General features: G+C 41.8%; 1 protein-coding gene across 2 annotated transcripts in view; it reads right to left on the bottom strand.

Moving 5' to 3' along the window:
- Positions 1-19779, bottom strand: part of CYFIP1 (cytoplasmic FMR1 interacting protein 1) — a 120485-nt gene that overhangs the window by 30429 nt on the left and 70277 nt on the right. Inside the window, exons 14-23 of one of the 2 annotated variants that reach the window (XM_059180261.1) lie at positions 18168-18334; positions 16454-16601; positions 15480-15627; positions 13875-14031; positions 12577-12673; positions 10904-10980; positions 10688-10796; positions 9392-9511; positions 7077-7276; positions 3414-3501 (exon numbers count right to left, since the gene is read on the bottom strand). In XM_059180261.1, coding sequence (XP_059036244.1) covers positions 3414-3501; positions 7077-7276; positions 9392-9511; positions 10688-10796; positions 10904-10980; positions 12577-12673; positions 13875-14031; positions 15480-15627; positions 16454-16601; positions 18168-18334 — 1311 coding nt within the window. Of the gene's footprint in view, positions 1-3413; positions 3502-7076; positions 7277-9391; positions 9512-10687; positions 10797-10903; positions 10981-12576; positions 12674-13874; positions 14032-15051; positions 15206-15479; positions 15628-16453; positions 16602-18167; positions 18335-19779 lie in introns of both variants that reach the window. The other variant, XM_059180260.1, reaches the window with a different exon arrangement.

A 19779-nucleotide genomic window follows, 5' to 3' on the forward strand; every position in this document is an offset into this window, starting at 1 on the left:
GACTTCTTCTTTGCTGATTTGGATACCTTTTCTTTTTGTTGCCTTTAACTTCCAGTACTATGTTGAACAGCAGTGATGATGGTGTACAGTCTTGCTGAGTTCCTGACCTGAGGGGAAAAGCTCTCAGTTTTTACCCATTGAGAATGATATTCACTGTGGGTTGTTCATAAATAGTTTTTATGATATTGAGGTATGTACCCTCTATCCCTATACTATGAAGTTTTAATCAATAAAGAATGCTGTACTTTGTCAAATGCTTTTTCCATATCTACTGAGAGTATCAAATGGTTCTTGTCCTTTCTTTTATTAATGCAGTGTATCACATTGATTGATTTGTGGATACTGAACCAACCTTGCAGACCAGGAATAAATCCCATTCGGCTGAGGTGAATAATCCTTTTAATGTACTGTTGGATCATATTGGTGAGTATTTTAGTGAGAATTTTTGCATCCATGTTCATCAGGGATATTGGTCTGTAATTCTCCTTTTTGGTGGGGTCTTTGTCTGGTTTTGGGATCAAGGTAATGCTGGCCTCATAAAATGAGTTTGGAAGTTTTCCTTCCATTTCTACATTTTGGAACAGTTTCAGGAGAACAGGTATTCATTCTTTTTTAAATGTTTGGTAGAATTCCCCTGGGAAGTCAACTGGCTCTGGGCTCCTGTTTGTTGGAAGACTTTTGATTATTGCTTCAATTTCCTTGCTGATTATGGGTTTGTTGAGGTTTTCAGTTTCTTCCTGATTCAGTTTTGGTAGTTTATACATCTCTAGGAATGCATTCATTTCTTCCGGATTGTCTAATTTCTTGGCATACAGTTGCTCATATGTTCTTATAATTGTTTGTATTTCTTCAGTGTTAGTTGTGATATCTCCTCTTTTACTCAATTTATTTATTTAGGTCCTTTCTCTTTTCTTTTTGGTAAGTCTGGCCAGGGGTTTATCAATCATATTAATTCTTTCAGCTCCTAGTTTTGTTTATCTGTTCTACTGTTTATTTCTATTTCATTGATTTTGACTCTGATCTTTATTATTCTTCTCCTGCTGGGTTTCAGCTTCATCGGCTGTTCTTTCTCTAGCTCCTTCAGGCATAGCGTTAGGTTGTGTATTTGAGACTTCTTTTGTTTCTTGAGAAAGGCTTGTATTGCTATATAATTCCCTCTTAGGACGGCCTTTGCTGCATCCCAAGATTTTGAACAGCTGTGTTTTCATTTTCATTAATTTTTAAATTCTCCTTTGATTTTCTGGTTGATCCATTCATTTTTTAGTAAGATGCCCTTCAAGATCCATGTATTTGAGTTCTTTCCAACTTTCCTCTTGTGATTAAGTTCTAGTTTCAAAGAACTGTGGTCTGAAAATATGCAGGGAATGATCCCAATCTTTTGGTACTGGCTGAGACCCGATTTGTGATCTTGTATGTTAATATTTTGGAGAATGTCCTATATGCACTCATGAACAATGTGTATTCTGCAGCTTTGGGATGGAAAGTTCTGGATATATCTGTGAAGTTTTTCCTGGTCCAGTGTGTCATTTAAAGCCCTTATTTTGGGGCGCATGGGTGGCTCAGTGGGTTAAAGCCTCTGCCTTTGGCTCAGGTCATGATCCCAGCGTCCTGGGATCGAGCCCCGCATGGGCTCTCTGCTCTGCGGGGAGCCTGCTTCCCCCACCCCCTCTCTCTGCCTGCCTCTCTGCCTACTTGTGATCTCTGTCTGTCAAATAAAAAAAAAATTAAAAAAAAATAATAAAGCCCTTATTTCCTTGTTGATCTTTTGGTTAGATAATCTGTCCATTTCAGTGAGAGGGTGTTAAAGTCCCCTACTATTATTGTATAATTGTTGATATGTTTCTTTGATTTTGTTATTAATTGGCTTATATAATTGGCTGCTCCCATGTAAGGGGCATAAATATTTACAACTGTTAGATACTCTTGTTGGACAGACCCTTTAAGTATATTATAGCATCCTTCCTCATCTCTTATTACAATGTTTGGCTTAAAATCTAATTTGTCTGATATAAGGATAGCCACCCCAGCTTTCTTTTGATGTCCATTAGCATGATAAACGGTTTTCACCCCCTCACATTAAATCTGGAGGTGTCTTTGGGTCTAAAATGAGTCAGCATAAAGATGGGTCTTTTTTTTTATTCAATCCAATACCCTGTGTCTTTTGACTGGGGCATTTTAGCCTATTTATACTCAGTGTAACTACTGAAACATAGGAATTTAGTGCCATTGTATTATCTGTAAGGTAACTGTTACCATGTATTTTCTCTATTCCTTTCTGGTCTATGTTACTTTTGAGCTCTGACTTTGCTTGGAGAACCCCTTTCAATATTTTTTGCAGGGTTGGTTTGATGACTGCAAATTCTCTTAGTTTTTGTTTGTCCTGGAAGCTTTCTATCTCTCCTTCTATCTTCAATGACAGCCTAGTTGGATAAAGTATTCTTGGCTGCATATTTTTCTTGTTTAGTACCCTGAGAACATTTAAATATTAGAAATATTTCAGGTGGTCCCCTAGAATCATACAGTCCCATGTGCACTCATTTTTCTTTAACTACTAGTGAGGCTAGATATCTATTTCTATTTCTTTTTTTTAAAGATTTTATTTATTTGTTTGACAGACAGAGATCACAGGTAGGCAGAGAGGCAGCCAGAGAGCGAGGAAGGGAAGCAGGCTCCCTGCTGAGCAGAAAGCCTGATGCGGGGCTCCATCCCAGGACCCTGGGACCATGACCTGAGCCAAAGGCAGAGGCTTTAACCCCCTGAGCCACGCAGGCGCCCCTCTATTCCTATTTTTTACTACATTTTTGGGAAATGCCAGCTCATTACTTGCTTCCTTTTTACTAGAGTGTTTATTTCTTATGAAAGTGTAAGAGTGCTTTAAACATTAACAATACTATTCTTTAATAATACTCTCAACTTGTTGCAAACCCAGCCACCCTCAGCCTGGACATTTGTCTCACCTTACTAGACAGATAGCAGGTGTTCTGTGCCTTTTGTCTGCTTGCCTATGCTTTCTGGATATCAATTCTCTTCTGCATGCTCCTTCTCACCTCATCCCTCCTTTCACGGCATCACACCTGGACAAGATATTCTGGTCCCTCTATCAAAGATGAGCCTCTGAGCCTATTACACACCCTTTCCTTGTTTGATATTTTTAAACCTTTAACTATGCTGACAATCTCACTTATTTTAGGGCCAGGAATGAGGCCAGGCCTAGCCTGATACCCAACACACGGTCAGAGGGCTGTCCCAACACTACATTCCTTTTTAGGAAGTTGCTAATGGAAGAAGACAACAACATTTCACACATAGCATGATATATTTAAATCATTACAACTCACCTAATTTAAACTAAACTTGAAAATATGCTTCATTATGTACTTAAAAAATCATAACACAAACACAAAAGAACCTACTTTTGATCCATGCAAATACTGGGGTTGTGCATTAGGCTGTTTATCTCTTTGAAATTCTTGAGAAAATGGTAATACTGTCCGAACAAATCTAAACAAAAAGGATAAAAATAAAAAAGAAAAGAAATTTAATGGTAGTTCTTTAAAATTCAGAACTTTTACATTACCCATCAGTTACATCTTCTCCCAGTTAACTAATCTAATCATCACATAGGAAAATTCTAAGAAATCAAATACCATGAGATATAAACACTCCCAAGTATAATACAAGTATCCAGAGTTCATCAAAAGAATGAGAACCCCGGTGTCCTTTCACCATGTATGCAGTCTCCAAACTCCGGGAGACGGTCTGGTTTATTGGCACCAGGGCCATTTCATGCCCAATGCAGTCCTTTAACAAGTGATAATGACCAAGTACTCAGGTCTTGTTGGCATCTGGCCACACCAGTGACCTCATGAATAGGAGTGGGAAGGCAGATACAGTCAGTCATGTCCAGTTACTCAAATCACTAGTTTTGAGGATTTAAAACTCAAAACAGGAAGTTTTGAGTTAACAGGAAGAATGAGCAACCTAAGTACTTATACCACACTCACAAAACCATGAGACTGTGGCTTAATAAAGGATTAGGAGACACTGAAAATCAAATGCTTGGATTCTAAAGCAAACCTGTCAAATTTGGCTGACTTTCAAATCACAAGGGTTCATTTAAACATATGAAACTTTTTTTTTAAAAGATTTTACTTATTCATTTGACAGAGAGAGCAAAAGTAGGGAGGAGGGGCAGAAGAAGTATGCTCCCCATGAAGCAAGGAGCCCGATGTGGGGCTTGATCCCAGAACCCCAGGATCACGACCTGAGTGGAAGGCAGATAGATACTTAGCTGACTGAGCCACCCTGGTGCCCCTAAAATATAAAACTTTTATAAGAAGCATCGTTAAGAAAAATATATGGATTTGCTAATTATTAAATTCAAAGAATCTAATTGACACATATTACACTTCAATAAATAAAGAGGGACCTAACTGGCAAAGTATCACCAGTGCATGAAATGAACATGAACATCTGAGGGGAGGCCAGTGGCCCGTAGCAACAGGTGTCTGGATTTTGTTGTTATCCTTTAAAGTGCTGAGTTATTTTGGGCAGGCTGTTAACTGATTTCAAGTCAGCTGGAACCTTTCATAATTAGGGTGGCACAGTAGTCAGCACCTGACGAATAGTACTAAGGCAGGGCCTTTGGCAATTCTGTCGAATGTGCAGGTACTCAGGGAGGTTTCCCCATTCTTGCTGGAAGGGCATCAAATGGCTCCTAACTCTATGTCAGCTCTGGGAATTATTTGGCTCACAGCTCCCAAAAAGTTGCTCTTTGACTATTCTTGTGGAGTTCCACTCAATGCACACACAGTTTAAGATTCAAGCAAAGACTAAAGGGCCTGTAACTTGGTCTCAGGAGCTATTTCACCATGTAGCTCTCTCCTCTCCCATACTGCAGATCTGCCATGCAAATCCCAGCTGCTCCAGCTTCCTCAGTTTTGAATCTGCCTCCTCCACCAAACAAGACTTCCAAGCTGTATTTGGGATATCCCCCTTCACAATGAGGCCCAGAAAGTGCTTCCACGCAGGAAGCAGGGAAATCAAAGGGTTCACCGCCTTTGTTTCCTTTCCCTTAAGGAAACGCAAAGTCTGAGAACAGTGGTTTCATAAATTTTGTCTAATTTTTCACTTGTTTAAGACAAAAGAGTAAATCCAAACACTGTTACTCCATTATTCCAAACAAGTTTTATATATATATATATATATATGCACATATATGTTCTCAATGTATAGACAAAAACACTGGAAACAAATATTGAATTCCAGTTAGTAGGCTTGTGTTTCATGGTAGGAAGGATCAGTAATTTTGAAACTATTTTCTGCATTTTCTAGAACTGAGCAAGCGAGTTAATATACCAAGAATAATGAAGCAGGACTCCCAGTGTAAAAGGGAGTTACAAAAATGGAAAGGGAGGGAGAAAACAAGAATAAGACCCCCCAGGGCTGAACTGGAACTGAAGATATCAGTGTGGATTCACAGATAAAATATGTAGACAGCTACAGAGAAGCCCTGCATACACATGCTTCATGGGTTTGTATCCCCAGAAAGATCATTTGGAGTCTTAACTACCAGTACCTCAGAATGTGATCTTATTCAGAAACAGGGACATTGCAGATGTAATTAGTTAAGATGAGGTCATACTGAGGTATAGCAGGCCCTTAATGAGTCAATATGACTCAGGTCCTTCTAAGAGGAGAGACACACACAGGGAAAAACACCACATGTCTAAAGAGGCAGAGACTGGAATGATACAGCTACACACTAACGAAGGCCAAGAATTGCTGGCCACCACCTGAAGCTGGGAAGAGGCAAGAGAAGATTCTACCCAGAGTCTCGGAGGAAGCAGCACAGCCATGCTGACACACTGATTTTGGACATTTAGCCTCCAGTACTATGAGAAAAGAAATTTTTGTTGTTTGAAGCCCCATGGTTTATGATAATTTGTCAGAGAACCCTAATATGGTACATAGTCAGGAACTTCCTAGCTCTGAACATCAAAAGGGTCTAGAAACAATGATATCCCACTAACAATGATCATACCCAGGCTTACTTTTTAATATTAAGCCTAGTTCTAAAATATTCTCAACTAGAAGGAATTCTGTGGAAGTGACAAGTTGCAACGATAGGGCCTGAGAAGTACAAGATAAACATGGAACTTCTTGAGGTACAAGAAGTGCTTCAAAATGATGGGGATAGGGGGCGCCTGGGTGGCTCCGTGGGTTAAAGCCTCTGCCTTCAGCTCCGGTCATAATCTCAGGGTCCTGGGATTGGGCCCCATATCGGGCTCTCTGCTCAGCGGGAAGCCTGCTTCCCCCTCTCTCTCTGCCTGCCTCTCTTCCTACTTGTGATCTCTGTCTGTAAACAAATAAATAAAATCTTTTTTAAAAAAATGATGGGGATAGCTAATAGGACACAGAAATGACAATGATTTTTAAGAAGCGGTCATAACACACACAGGCACACACACACATACACATACATCCCTAGCATGTGCTCACAGGAAGCAGAAGCTAAGGGCACATGGAACAAACCTCAAATAGACAACTACCCAGTGCACAGAGGCCAAGACAGGGCTGTTCCAGGATTTGGACCGTTATCATGAGGCTGAATCACATGAAACTGCTGCTGTCAACCATGCCACTCACCTCACTGGCCACTGTGTTGTTCAACATAGTAGCAAAGCATAGGTTGGTGAGAGAGTGGCTAACTGATAGATCTTTATATACCCCAACATTCCAGAATGGATGAAAAATAGAGTCAGTGACTACTTCCCAACATCAGGTACAGAACCGGTAACTGCTGTCCACATGCACCTTGAGATCAAGCCCTGATTTACAAGCAAGTGCCCCAGATGGGAACTCCAGCCTGCTGTACAGTCTCCACATGGAAAGCTGTAAGACATGCCTAGGACTACACTTGTAAAAAGAGGAGACTGGAAGAGCCTGAATACATGGACATGAGAAATGATAGGGAACAGTGGAGGGGACAGCAACCTAGTGAGTAATGTAGAGGCTCTGAGATCATCCCATTTAGGAACCCTTTAGCAAAAACATCCATGAGGTGGTATGCTCACCGGTTGGTGGAGCCATTGTAGCAGTAGTTGGGCAGGAAGTCATAGTTGAGCTCCCAGAAGACATGGAGGGTGATTCTCCCATAGGGCGCGGACACATTGTGGTTGGCCTCCCGGAACATGGCGTCAAAGCTGTCCAGTGTCAGGTACTTGCTTAGCAGCTTGTGGGTCATGCGGTTGATTTCCAAAAGGCCATCCAACTCCTACAGGACCACAAAGACAGGGTGTGAGGACAGAAATGGGCCCAGCACAGTGGCCTTGATTCCTCGCATGGGCAGTGTCATGGCTGGGGGCAGAGCAGAATGGGCAGAAGACAGTGGGACACACGGAGGTGAGACTGGTGAGCGAGGCGAAGAATACACACAGTAGGGGTCTAGTAGCCTGCAGGAGCTTGCTTCTTACACCTAAATTCATTATGTCCTCTCCACTGCCTCTGAAACATACCTTTTTACTGTGGTCACACCCGGAGTCATCATTCTTTCTCCACTGACGTCACTTCTGCATTGCACCCCCACCAGCCTCCAACCACCCACAGGGTACAGACCATTGGGATGTGTCCACCCCCACCCTTGCTGCAGCACTGAGTCCTCAGGCATTAGCCTGAGTCAGCCTAATGTGCCTGGAATTACTCAAAAGCACAGCTGTGTAGCAGAGTCAGCAAGCACATTCACAGATGGCCTTCCAAGCTTTCCGAGTTTGCTCATAAGCATGCCTAGGTCTGTACTATACATTCCAGCAGCCATGGGCCACAGATGGCAATGAGAATGTGGCTGGTCCAAATGGAGGTACACTGTGCATGTGAGTTACACACCAGATTTTAAAAATCAAGTATGAAGATAAAGAATGTAAGATATCCATGTCAATAATATTTTAATTCTGTGGAAGAATATGAGGAGCACAGCTCATCCTATGTTGGAGATGCTCGAACCTGAGTTTGTCGTGCCCACTGCTTACTGAAGCCTCTCTTGGTCTACCCAGAACTGCATCTCTAGAAATGAACAATCTTCCCTGAGTTCTTGCATCTTCACTACCATTTGCCTGCAGGCTTCATTCCTGGGAAATCTATTTGGCTTTGCATGAAATCCTTAATTCATACTTCCTTTCCTTGGCTTTCAGCAGGAATTGCTAAGGACAAAGCCCTGAGGACAAATTTTCTTTCTCTGATCACTCTGCTCAGATTATCTAGAGGATTTTTTCTTTTCCTTTAAAGTCTAATACTTTTACTGCAATATTCCTTAGTGTTGGCCACTTTGAGTCGGTTTTCCCAGGCACATGCCATAAGCTTTTCATAGGTATTTTATAGCATGTCTTAATTTTATTAATATATACATTTTTTTCATTCAAATTTTAGGTAGTTAACATACAGTGCAATATTGGCTTCTGGAGTAGAATTCAGTGATTCATCACCTACATTCAACCCCCAGTGCTCATGCTAACAAGGGTCCTCTTTAATACCCAACACCTATCTAGCCCAACCCCACCCACCTCCCTCCATTAACCCTCAGTTTGTTCTCTATCATTGAGGCTCTTATGGTTTGTTTCCCTCTCTCCTTTTTTCTTTCCCCCTTTCCCATATGTTCATCTGTTTTCTGCTTTAAATTCCACATAGGACTGAGATCATATGGCATTTGTCTTTCTCTGAGTTACTTCACTTAGCATAATATACTCTAGCTCCATCCACATCGCTGTTAATGACATGATTTCCTATTTCTTTGATGGCTGAGTAATATTCCATTGTGTATACAGACCACATCTTCTGTATCCACATTCATCAGTCAATGGACATTTGAGCTCTCTCCATAGTTTGGCTATTGTTGATAATAGCACAAGTCTTAAATCCTATCAATGTTTTCTTGAAATACAATTTTTAATATTTATTCCATCCTGTTGCTTTGGTTTTTCTTTATAATATGTATGTTCCCTGTATGTATGTTAGATCTTCATTACTATTATATTATTTATTATGTACAATATAGAACATATTATATATATTATATATTATTATTATATCTTCTGTATCATTTTTTTCAAGTACTTTTTCTGTGTTCACTTCGTTTTGATTTTAAAAATTTTTCTTCATTCTCTTGCCATAGTTACATGTAACTTACTCAGGGTTCGGATTACTTGTTCTTTGAAGTCAATTTAGAATTGTGACTACTAAGAGCAGACACTAAAAAAGTGATTGGATAGGTCACGCTTGATCAGTGCATACCTTTTGAGTCTTATGCAAAAACTAAGGACAAAATTAAAATTAGCTCCAATCTTTGTAACTAGTTTTCTACAAATCTGCTGAACCGGACAAAAGGAAGAGCACTTACAACTATTGATGTCAAGTCTTCACTTTCAAATCGTCCAATAGCCAGTTCCAGAGACTTATACATGGCTGCTGAGACACGCTGAGTAATCAGGCGATTAAGGTCAATGGATCTTCCTAGGAGCTGGAAGATGGAAAGAGGAAAAAAAAAAAAAAAAAAGCTAACAATAAAAACAAACAAAGGCACCTGGGTGGCTCAACTGGTTAAGTGTCTGCCTTTGGCTCAGGTCACAGTCCCAGAGTTCTGAGACTGAGTCCCATGTTGGGCTCCCTGCTCACAGGGAGTTTGCTCCTCTGTCCCTCTCCTTGCTCCTGCTCCCTCTCTCAAATAAATAAATAAAATTTTTTTTAAAAACCCAAGAAACAAAAAACGTATATATTCTCTCAGAATCCAATTCTAAGAGAAAGAGCAAACAAACAACATTCAAAATGTAAACATTTTAGATCAAATGACTTATACAGATGTCATGATCAAATAGCCTACCTTCCTGGTGCTGAAATTCTGCACGTCAAAACCATAAAGCACTTTTGTATTATCATCCTTTGCATTGAACTTACACTTATGTCATGGACAGAAACCCTAAGTTTCACCAAATACCCTGGAGACCTTGGGTTTGCAGTGAGGACACCTCATGCTGCTGTTCAGGACCATCTGCCAGCATGCAGCAGCTTGAGCTGGCGGAAACTCCACAGTGGTACAATGAGTAGGAGAAAATTATTCCTATTTCAGAGTCCTAACAAAGTATCTGTGCCTCAATATCATTTCAGTAACAAAAATATGGACAAAATCCTGGTGCAAATGTATCAAAATGTGAATGGTGATTATCTGCAGAATTAAATGGAATTTTCCCTACAGTTTTGTGTACTTTCCCAATTTATGACACATATACACACACACACACACATTTGTAAGGAAACAAAAAATAAGAACTGTATTTTTTATTCTTTGTGCTGGCCAAGAAAAAGCTCTTCTTCAACACGCAGCTGACAACTGTTTCTCACCTTCATTCTTTTTTAAAAAGTTCTAACTTTTGGGCTCTTGGAGAGGACCCAAGCCCTCTGGGGCCATGCCTTCACCCTGGGAGCCAGAGCAGAGCAGGGTGTGGAGTGCTGCAAGCCTTCCCTTGGGTTTCAGGGTATCCAAAAGAAACTGTCTTTAAAATCTCCACACTTTATAAGGATGTATGTAGCTGCAGTCACAGAACATACTGACATCTAGTAAAACTCAGTCAGCTCTAAGAAAACCTCACCATTCCAATGCCAGCTCCACCCCCAACCATGACCCAGAAAGGTGACTCACCTGCACATGCCTCTGCTTAAGTAGGGTCTCATAGCGGTTAGATGGTGGGAGATGGATTGTTGCCCCCTGATTCTTGCATTCTGATCGTAAACGTTTATCAAGAAGCAAACTAGTATGGAAGAAGAGAAGACATTTCTCATATTCTGTGAATTTTAATGGAAATGTCAGAGCAAGTTATCCTAGATTTCATGTCCAAATCATAAACCATATACTCACCTTCCTGCCATAACCTTATAATATGCAAATATCTGGTCTGCCAGCTTATAAACAAATTGGTCAAAGCACAGATTCACCTGAAGAAAAATAAAGCATATATTAGAGTTTTACTTCCTAAAGATCAAACAAGACAACTTAAAAAAAAAACCCAAAAAACAAACCTTTTGATCCAGCAAATTCCATTTCTAGGTATTTAACCAGAAAGACTGAAAATACTAACTTGAAAAGATATATGCACCCCCATGTTTACAGCATCATTTACAATAGTCAAGACATGGAAACAGCCTAAGTGTCCACTGATGGATGAACACATACAGAATTGTCTCTCTCTTCATCTCCCCCCACCCACAGACACACACACAGGAATGCTCTTCAGTCATAAAAAAGGAAATCCTGCCATTTGCAACTGTATGGATGGACCCTGAGGACATTACATTCATTGAACTAAATCAGACAAAGACAAATACTGTATAATCTCAATTATATGTGGAATCTTAAAAACAAACAAACAAACAAATGAATGCATAGAGAACAGACTGGTGGTTCCAGAGGTAGAGATGAGCAAATTTCCAGTTAAAAAATGCATAAGTTTTGGGAATATAAAGTTAAAAGCAAAATTTTTGTTAAGGCAATTAACAAAGGCTCCTTTATTAGAAAAGAAAAACAGGAAACAACCTCATTGTCCAAAACAACAGATTAAATATATCACAGTGTAGCCAGGAGTGACCACTACGTGTAGCCACTGAAAACTGTATCAGAACATCTCTTACTAATGGAGAAAAATGCTCCCTGACTCTTAAAGGCAAAGGAATATGAAAAAGTCTCCCTTCATCATGTGTTCCCACTGGCTAATGTGCACTGGATTTGGGTTCTGCTCCTGCCACCAGACTGTGTATCCCAGGAACTGCATGTGGCCTCCCCTGGAACACAGCTGACTGTTCTGGGCACTGGGTCAGGAAGAAGACACAGGATGGATACAGCCTTGTGACTCCACCCCCAAAACTGAATTTTCCTTGCAAATGGAGTTAGCCTCTCTATGCAGAACTCTGATAAGGATACCACATGCTCAAAGGGAAACCAACCCCAGGACCTGCAGGTCTCTGCTATATGCCCACCCTACATGGCCCAGGAGCCTATGACATCTCCCTGAAGAAGCACTTTCTATATCTCTGTGAGGAGGCAGAGAAGGACATCTAGATGCACAATGCAATTTGTTGAGGTTAAATGCTCTTCAATCTTAAGGTACAAAATAAGATTTATCTCCTTAGCTGCAAAATAATTCCACTTGTAGGAATTCGTCCTCAAAAAATAATTGAACACAGCTAAAAAATTAGGTGCAAGAAAGTTCTTCAAAGCATTACTTACAATACACAAAAATAAAAAGCTAAAATGAAAGAAATAAAATAGGGGTTGGCTTAAACTGTGTTCATAAAAGAAGACAGGTGAGGATACGGAGGTGCTTATGACATGTAGTCAAGTATTATGTTGTAAGACCCCAATAACACATGCATAGATGCAGAGAGAAAAATACAGATAGAAGGATTTACTCCAAAATGTTTTTTCAGAAGTTCATTCTATTGTTTAAATCTCCTTGTATTATAAAGAAAATTTGCTTCCTTTAATACTCAGAGAAAAGGGAAATTAAAGTTTGTTGAAAGTGCCTGCGCCTTCACCTCTGCCTCAATTTCGTCGTAGAGAAACTGCTTGTTGAACCTGGTGAGGGCATAGTGTGCGCTGTCATTGTACAGGTCCAAGGAGTAGAGGACGTACCTGCAGAGGGGGCAAATGGTCAGCCCAGCCTTCCACATAGGGCCCCTCAGCTCTCACATCCCACACTCCAGATGAAATTTAACATTCGTTGTTGACCTCTCATATGAGGAGAAACAATCTCTTACTTCGGACACCAAATGGGGTTCCTATCAAGGACCCTAATGGACCACGGCAGATGATCCCACAAATGGGATGCATTTACTGAGGCCATGCCCAGACCCCTGGAGGGTTCACAAGGGCCTCCTGTAATGGCATCTTCTCACTTAAGTATGTTTCAAAAACTTTCACCACAGAATACAGTATTTTTTATAATCACAAAAACAAGTTATTTGCTTATTTCTAAGAATAAAGTGTCAAACTTAATAAGAAAAACATATGAAGATCCTGGGTCCAGAGCTGACCACTATCATGTCCAGCATGGCCAAAAGCCCCTTTCCCCTACCTAGCCCCGTATCTGGACAAAAGGCAGCAGCCAGTAGTCTCCAGCAGTAAGGTCCTTCTGAGGGTACAAGACCACTTCACAGCAGGAAGGCTGTGTAAGGAGTGGGGCCAAGCTAAACTCCAAAAACACAACACAGAGGCATGCCAAGGCCTTTGTGTTAGATCTCCATGCTCCTCCTCCCGTCTCTGGTACTGCTGAATGGATGTTACGGCCACTCCAGAGAAAATAAAAGGCCATCCTCCTGGCCACATAAGAACTGACGTGCATGGGAAAAGACGAGGTGCTATACATTTGCTCTGTATGCTGAAGAACCTGCTGGGTCAGTTCCCAGTCTGTCCATAAGACATCTCCCTTTCCTATTACTTTATCTTTGTGGACCTTCTATTTTGAAAGTCTCCAACCCCGTACCCTGGCCTTGAGCCCTGACCTCAAAAGAACGCTTTCAATTAATACTTTCTCTCCCAAATTCATCTGTCTCAGAGGCTATGCCACATGACAGGCCAGGCCACCTCAACTCTTGCTGACAGGATCTCACCTAACATGGTGGGACTTACTGATTCTTGCTGCCTGAGTTCTTGATTTTAGTCTAAAGCAAGAAGCCCGTTACCTGTATTAATCGCTGAAGTCTTACCCCAAGTATGACAACTTTAAATGAAGTGCTGAAAACAGCTCAGCCCCCTCCTCCATCTCCCAGCTCCCAAATGCCACGAAGGACCCTGGTCATCACAAAGAACTAAGACATGCCCAGAGGATACTCACTCCATCATTGACGCCTCCTTGGTCTCCAGGATGTGGTCTGTCAGGATCCAGGGCATAGACATCTCGATGGGAAACTGGATCCTCCTGCCCATTGTCAGTTCCAGAAAGAACTCTCGGAACCACAACTGTGAAAGGTCACAGCACTGCTGGAGTGTTTCTTGAAGGATTCAAATGATACCATGTTAATCTTCTGCAAGTAGAAGGAAGTCGGCAGGACGATCTAGGACAGGGAGGGGCATGTGCAAGGTCCGGCTCCTTCAATCTCAGCCCTGAGCCATGCGGGAGTAGATGTGATAAGGGAGGGGTGACACAGTGTCTCACACTAGAGATGAGACAACCATGATGTGGCTGCAAGCAAAGCCACCCTAGACTGTGCACATTCTCGGTCAAAAAAAGAGCAGAGTCAGCATCTGGCCCCTGCTGGTCTGGCATGGACAACACCACCATCAATGGGAACTTGTCAACCCTGTGAGCTTCTCTGAGGGACTGGGAGGGGAGGAAAATGTCCTTCTTAAAAGGAGTAATAAAGACCACATTATTTTATTTCACTTAGGATAAAGATATAGTATTACACGCATATTCAGTACAAGTTTATCTAATGTAAAATAGAAACAAATGAAAAAAAAATGTGTCCATCATTTGACAAGTGAACAACAAAAGCTTTGGTCTTTACTCCAAACTTGCAGCACTCACAGCCAAGATAGAGGCTTCCTGCTCTGAGCGAGCTGCGGCATGCAGCACCAGAGGAAACATGGACTCCACAATGACAAAGGGTATCCACCCAGTGTCCTGCTCAATGTGACTGCCACCTTCCACATGTCACTACTCATGGGGACTGTTTCTGATATTTATCACTATTTTGTTCTCAAGCCAGGTGACAGATTACATTCACCTGTGCTTCTGACCTCATATGGGTTACAAAGACCACATTCAAGTCACAGAGCCAGCCACAGGCCCGTGGCCCTCATTCTTCTAAGGGCTACGCCACATGGAGGGGACCCCTGGCTGGCTGTGCATTTAAAGCGACAGGGGAGGGAATATCATGAAGGTTACAACACAGGTCACCGTCTGGGTGTGTGAGGGGACCACAGCAGGGGAAGGTCAGCAGAAGCATTCTAGACGGTGTTAGCAGTGTTAGAACATGCTGGGCCAGATGCTGGTCAGCAGTATCTCTTACCACTGAAATTTATCAAGTGAGTGTAGAAGAATGACTCTCGATGAAATTTTTCTATGTCCAATATGGTGGGCCCCTCAAGGCTACTTCTCAAGGTTTTCTTGGAACCACTTTTGTCTGCAATGAGGGACTCTAGCATGGTTCTCACCATGTAAAGCTGCATTATCCAAGGAAACATTTGTAGGGGGAGAAAATATACATGGTACATTAGTTACACCAAATTTAGATAAACCACAAGAGGAAGACTACTCCGCTATGCCCTGACCAGAGCCAGGCTGGGGTGGTAAGCCTACCACTATACCAGCCCCTAAAAGTGGGTCTGGGCACCCATCTAAGTGCCCAAGTTGGTGCTGCTTGGGAGAAAGAATTTGTAGCAGAGCAGTTCACCTCCGTGCCATAAACATCAACAAGAAAAACAAATGATGTCTTACCACCAAAGGTTAAAAGAGGCGGATAGGTGTAGGACTGCCTCAGAAACGCGTTTACCACATGCAAGAGTCTTTCCATGCCCAAAGACTTGAGCTGCCTCAGCAGCTCAGCAGAGCTCAAGGACTCCGCCATGGTGCGCACCAGGTAGAGCTAGACACGGACAGATGGGGGGGGAGAGGTGGGAGAGAGCCATTAGTCACAGGACACACACATCATGGGATGGGGAGACACACATGGGAACAGAGGGTGGGGAAGCTGCATGCACATTGGACAGACCCAGGACAAGCATCCTCCTTAACTGGGCCAAATGCCTTCCTCCCAGATATTTGAGAGGTTTCATATAAAGCCAACAATGTGCTTTGCTGGTAGTTCTCTGAAAGGCTGGCAGAAGAGATTATAAAAGCCCCCAACAGAAGAACAATGAGTAAGAAGTACTAAGCCCCAAAATGGGAAGAAAAAAGCAGAAGGACGTTTTAAATCAGGTGTGAGAGTCAGAAGAAAGCTGCTTTTGGGGGTCAGGGGGCTGAGCATGCCAGAAGAGAAAACAGCAGTGGTGGCTTAAGACCAGGGACACAAAAAAGCTACAATCTTAAATTTCTAAAAGTTTATCTTCAGAAACGATCATTTTTAGTCCCAACATAGAAAGTATAACCATACATTTAAACACCCACGAGGAAACACAGCGTAAATATGGACACATAGACTTTCACCCACATTTTGGAAATGGGAGTTGATGCAGTCAAATTAAATTCTGCGTGCAAATGATTAAATCTGAGAATCACAAGAACATCTTGGCTAATGCTCCAGATTCACATGGGCAGGGAACAGAGGAGCAGAAAAGGTACAGGCAGTACTTGATCATCTTGAGCAGAGAGTGGTTATGTCATTTTACTCCCGACCTTGCTTATCAACCCTCAGCTCAGGGTTAGCCCACTTAGGGGAACAGATGGAACAGGGGAGCAGGGAGGATGAGAACCTGAGTGCTGGAGGGTCCTACAGCGCGCCGGGGTACTTTGATGTCAAAGCCGCTCTTGGGGTCCTTCTCGCCTCGCAGGGCTGGGTCGTTGAAGGGTTCATGCCCCGTCTCCCAGTCGCACACGGTCTTCCTGATGGCCTGCAGGACACTAAACAGTCCCATCAAGTCATCAGTGAGGTACAGAGTGCTGACACCCTTACCACTTTAAAAATCACAGCATTGCCTCACCTAACACACACCTCTCAGGACAGCCAATTCTCAAACGTGATTTCCTCTGGGGGCGGTGGAGGACATGGTAATGGACCAATTCAAAGCAAAACTTTGGATAGATCATTTTCTGGGGGATATTACTACCCCCAAAAGATCTGACTTAGCTGCAGTTTGCATCAATTAATCTGAAAGTGATGTTTTATTTCCTGAACACTGAGTCATGCAAAAGGTGGCAGGAGACAAACCACAAATATCCACCCAGGGAGCTGAAACTCAACTTCCCCTGGCTGATTCCCTGATTTCTAACAGGAACATGTCACCAACACAACTGTACGAACTGGGCCTATGTCTCAGACACATTTGGAACACGTTCCCATTCCCACCAGGGCTCTACCATATGGAGAGCCCCCCAACCCCCACCACAAGCAGGGGTAGATGTACCTATGTGCCTATCCTATCACCTCGTGGGGAAAGCTCTGGCTAAAACCTGAGTTACTCTTAGACTACACTTCACATTTCCCATGTGGTGAGCCTCCCATTATGGCAAACATGAGCAAAATGGGAAGACTAACTATCAAATTTTATTAGTGCAAAAAGTCATACCAAGCCAGGTGTCAAACATCAATTATAAAGCAACAAAATGAAATCAATATATTTGTGAGCCCCAGTAAGCTTCATTTTACATAGATGTCTCTGAAAGACAACTTGAAAAGGCTGTATTTTTTTTTAATTAACATATAATGTATTACTTGTTTTAGGAGTACAGGTTTATGAATCATCAGTCTTATACAATTCACAACACATACCCTCCCCAATGTCCATCACCCACGCACTCCATCTCTTAGGCTCTCCTTCCCTCCAGCAACCCTCAGTTTGTTTCCTGAGATTAAGAGTCTCTTAGGGTTCATCTCCCTCTCTGGTTTCATCTTGTTTCATTTTTCCCTCCCTTCCACTATGATCCTCTGTCTTGTTTCTCAAATTCCTCAAATCAGTGAGATCAAATGATAACTGTCTTTCTCTGATTGACTATTTCATAAAAGGCTATGTATTAAGAGTAAACTAGCTCAAGATCACTACAGGATCTCTGCGATATCTGTGTTAGTCTCTGACCAATTTGTAGGATAGGTCAAAAGGAACAGAAGCAAAAATACTGAAGATGACACACTTGAGATGGGAAATCTGATACTGGGCTTCCTGTCCCCACAAGCCCGGTGATAAGAATCACTAAACAGATATTGAGACACTCTCCTGCCCCAAGATAAACACACCCTTGACCCTGCATCCCTACTGCTCAGACATTCTGTAGTCGATTTATTACATGTTGCTCAGGTGAATAGTTGGACCTATCACATCACATTTAGAGAAAAATCACCGGAAGGGCATCTTCTGGAGGAGGTTGAAGATAAATGCACTGAGCATATCTAACTATATAGTTGTTTAATCTTAAACTGATTCTACAGCTTCAGACTCTGAGCTCACAGGGAGGTATTACACTGAGGCTGACCTCTGGATGACGTTCTTCTTCTTCTTGATGGCCTGTCTGAGTGGTTCCCGAAGGGTAACCTGGGAAAAGTCCTGCAGTGCAGCATAGACGGTGTGCCGGATGGCATGGTTGAAAACACTCTCCATCCTGCCCATCAGCACCTGCAGACCTTTGATCATGGCAATCACCTGCAGAGGGAGACGTAACTGTCAGTGTGGTGGATGGTGACAGGAAATGGCTCCTTCTCAGGGGATGCCAAGTTGCACCTGGAAGCTGCCTCTCCCTCAAACACAGCACCTCTGTCTGGCTTCCCAGGTTTCTGCTCAGAAGCTGCTGCCAGTAACTCTTCCCAAGAGCTGTGAGCTTAGCTCTATATCAGCAGCTGTCCATATGCCTGGGTCTGACACCATTAGACCATGAGTGCCTTAAGGACAGTGATGGATCTGCTTAGCTTGGCATGGAGCTAACAGGAGCGTTTAGTAACTCACTCAGAATACTCCCAAATGCATAAGGATATATCCCTGTGAAGGACTTTAAAGGAAAAAGAATTAAAAAGATTCATGAAAGCATGTATGTTATTAGCTGGAAAAGAAAGAAGTTTTTTAGAGTTGATAGCCCAAATCCCATCTATTAAACAGTAACAGTATGCTGAATTAATAGGCACATAAAGGCCTGGAAGAACATATATACTAAAATGCTTAAACTTCATCTCTGTGATAGCATCACAGACACTATAATGTCCTCATGTGTTCCATTCATTTGCTTTAGGGATTTGTTAGGTGGTTCTCTAATAAGGAAAAAAAGAGGCATTTTTATGAAAGGAAAAAAAAAAAAAAAGCAAATACCCCAAATCAAATTCAAACAGAACTGAATTCAAATTCAAATCAACTTGAAAAAAATACTATATATTCAAATTTATGGGATGTAGGAAAAGGTATGCTAAAAAAGTAAATTTTGAACTCTAGAGGCATACATTAGGAAACAAAAAGTCTGACAATAATAATCTAATAGTCATCATAAACCTGTAAAAAGAACAGGAAAATACACCTTCCCCAAATTAGAGGGAAATAAATACTGACAAGTAAAAATTAACGAAACAGAAAACAAGCATATCATAGAAGGTGATCAACAAGGGCATCTGGGTGGCTCAGGTCACCATCCCCGGGTCCTGGGATCGAACCCCACATCGGGCTCCCTGCTCAGTGGGAAGTCTGCTTCTCCCTCTCCCACTCCCCGTTTGTGTTGCCTCTCTTGCTGTCTCTCTTTCTGTGTGTCAAATAAATAAATAAATAAATAATCTTAAAAAAAAAAAAAAAAAGTTGATCAACAAAGATAAAGCTATTTAAAAAAATAAGTAAATAATAGAATTGACAAATTTCCCAAGGGACTAATCAAGAAAAACACAGGCAAAGGCACAAACTATGAGCATTAAGAATAAAAAGGGGGGCATTGTCACAGAGTTTACAGATAGTAAGAGATTATGTGACTCTATCAGCAGAGGATAAACATACAGATCAATGGAATAGAAACAGACATTTACAGTCAACTGATTTTCAACAACTGTGTGAAAACAATTCAACAGAGAAATATTATTTTTTCAACAAACAGTATCGACATGCAAACAATGAAGTTG

The sequence above is a fragment of the Mustela lutreola genome, chromosome 7, assembly GCF_030435805.1.
Source record: "Mustela lutreola isolate mMusLut2 chromosome 7, mMusLut2.pri, whole genome shotgun sequence".
Lineage (NCBI taxonomy): Eukaryota > Metazoa > Chordata > Mammalia > Carnivora > Mustelidae > Mustela > Mustela lutreola.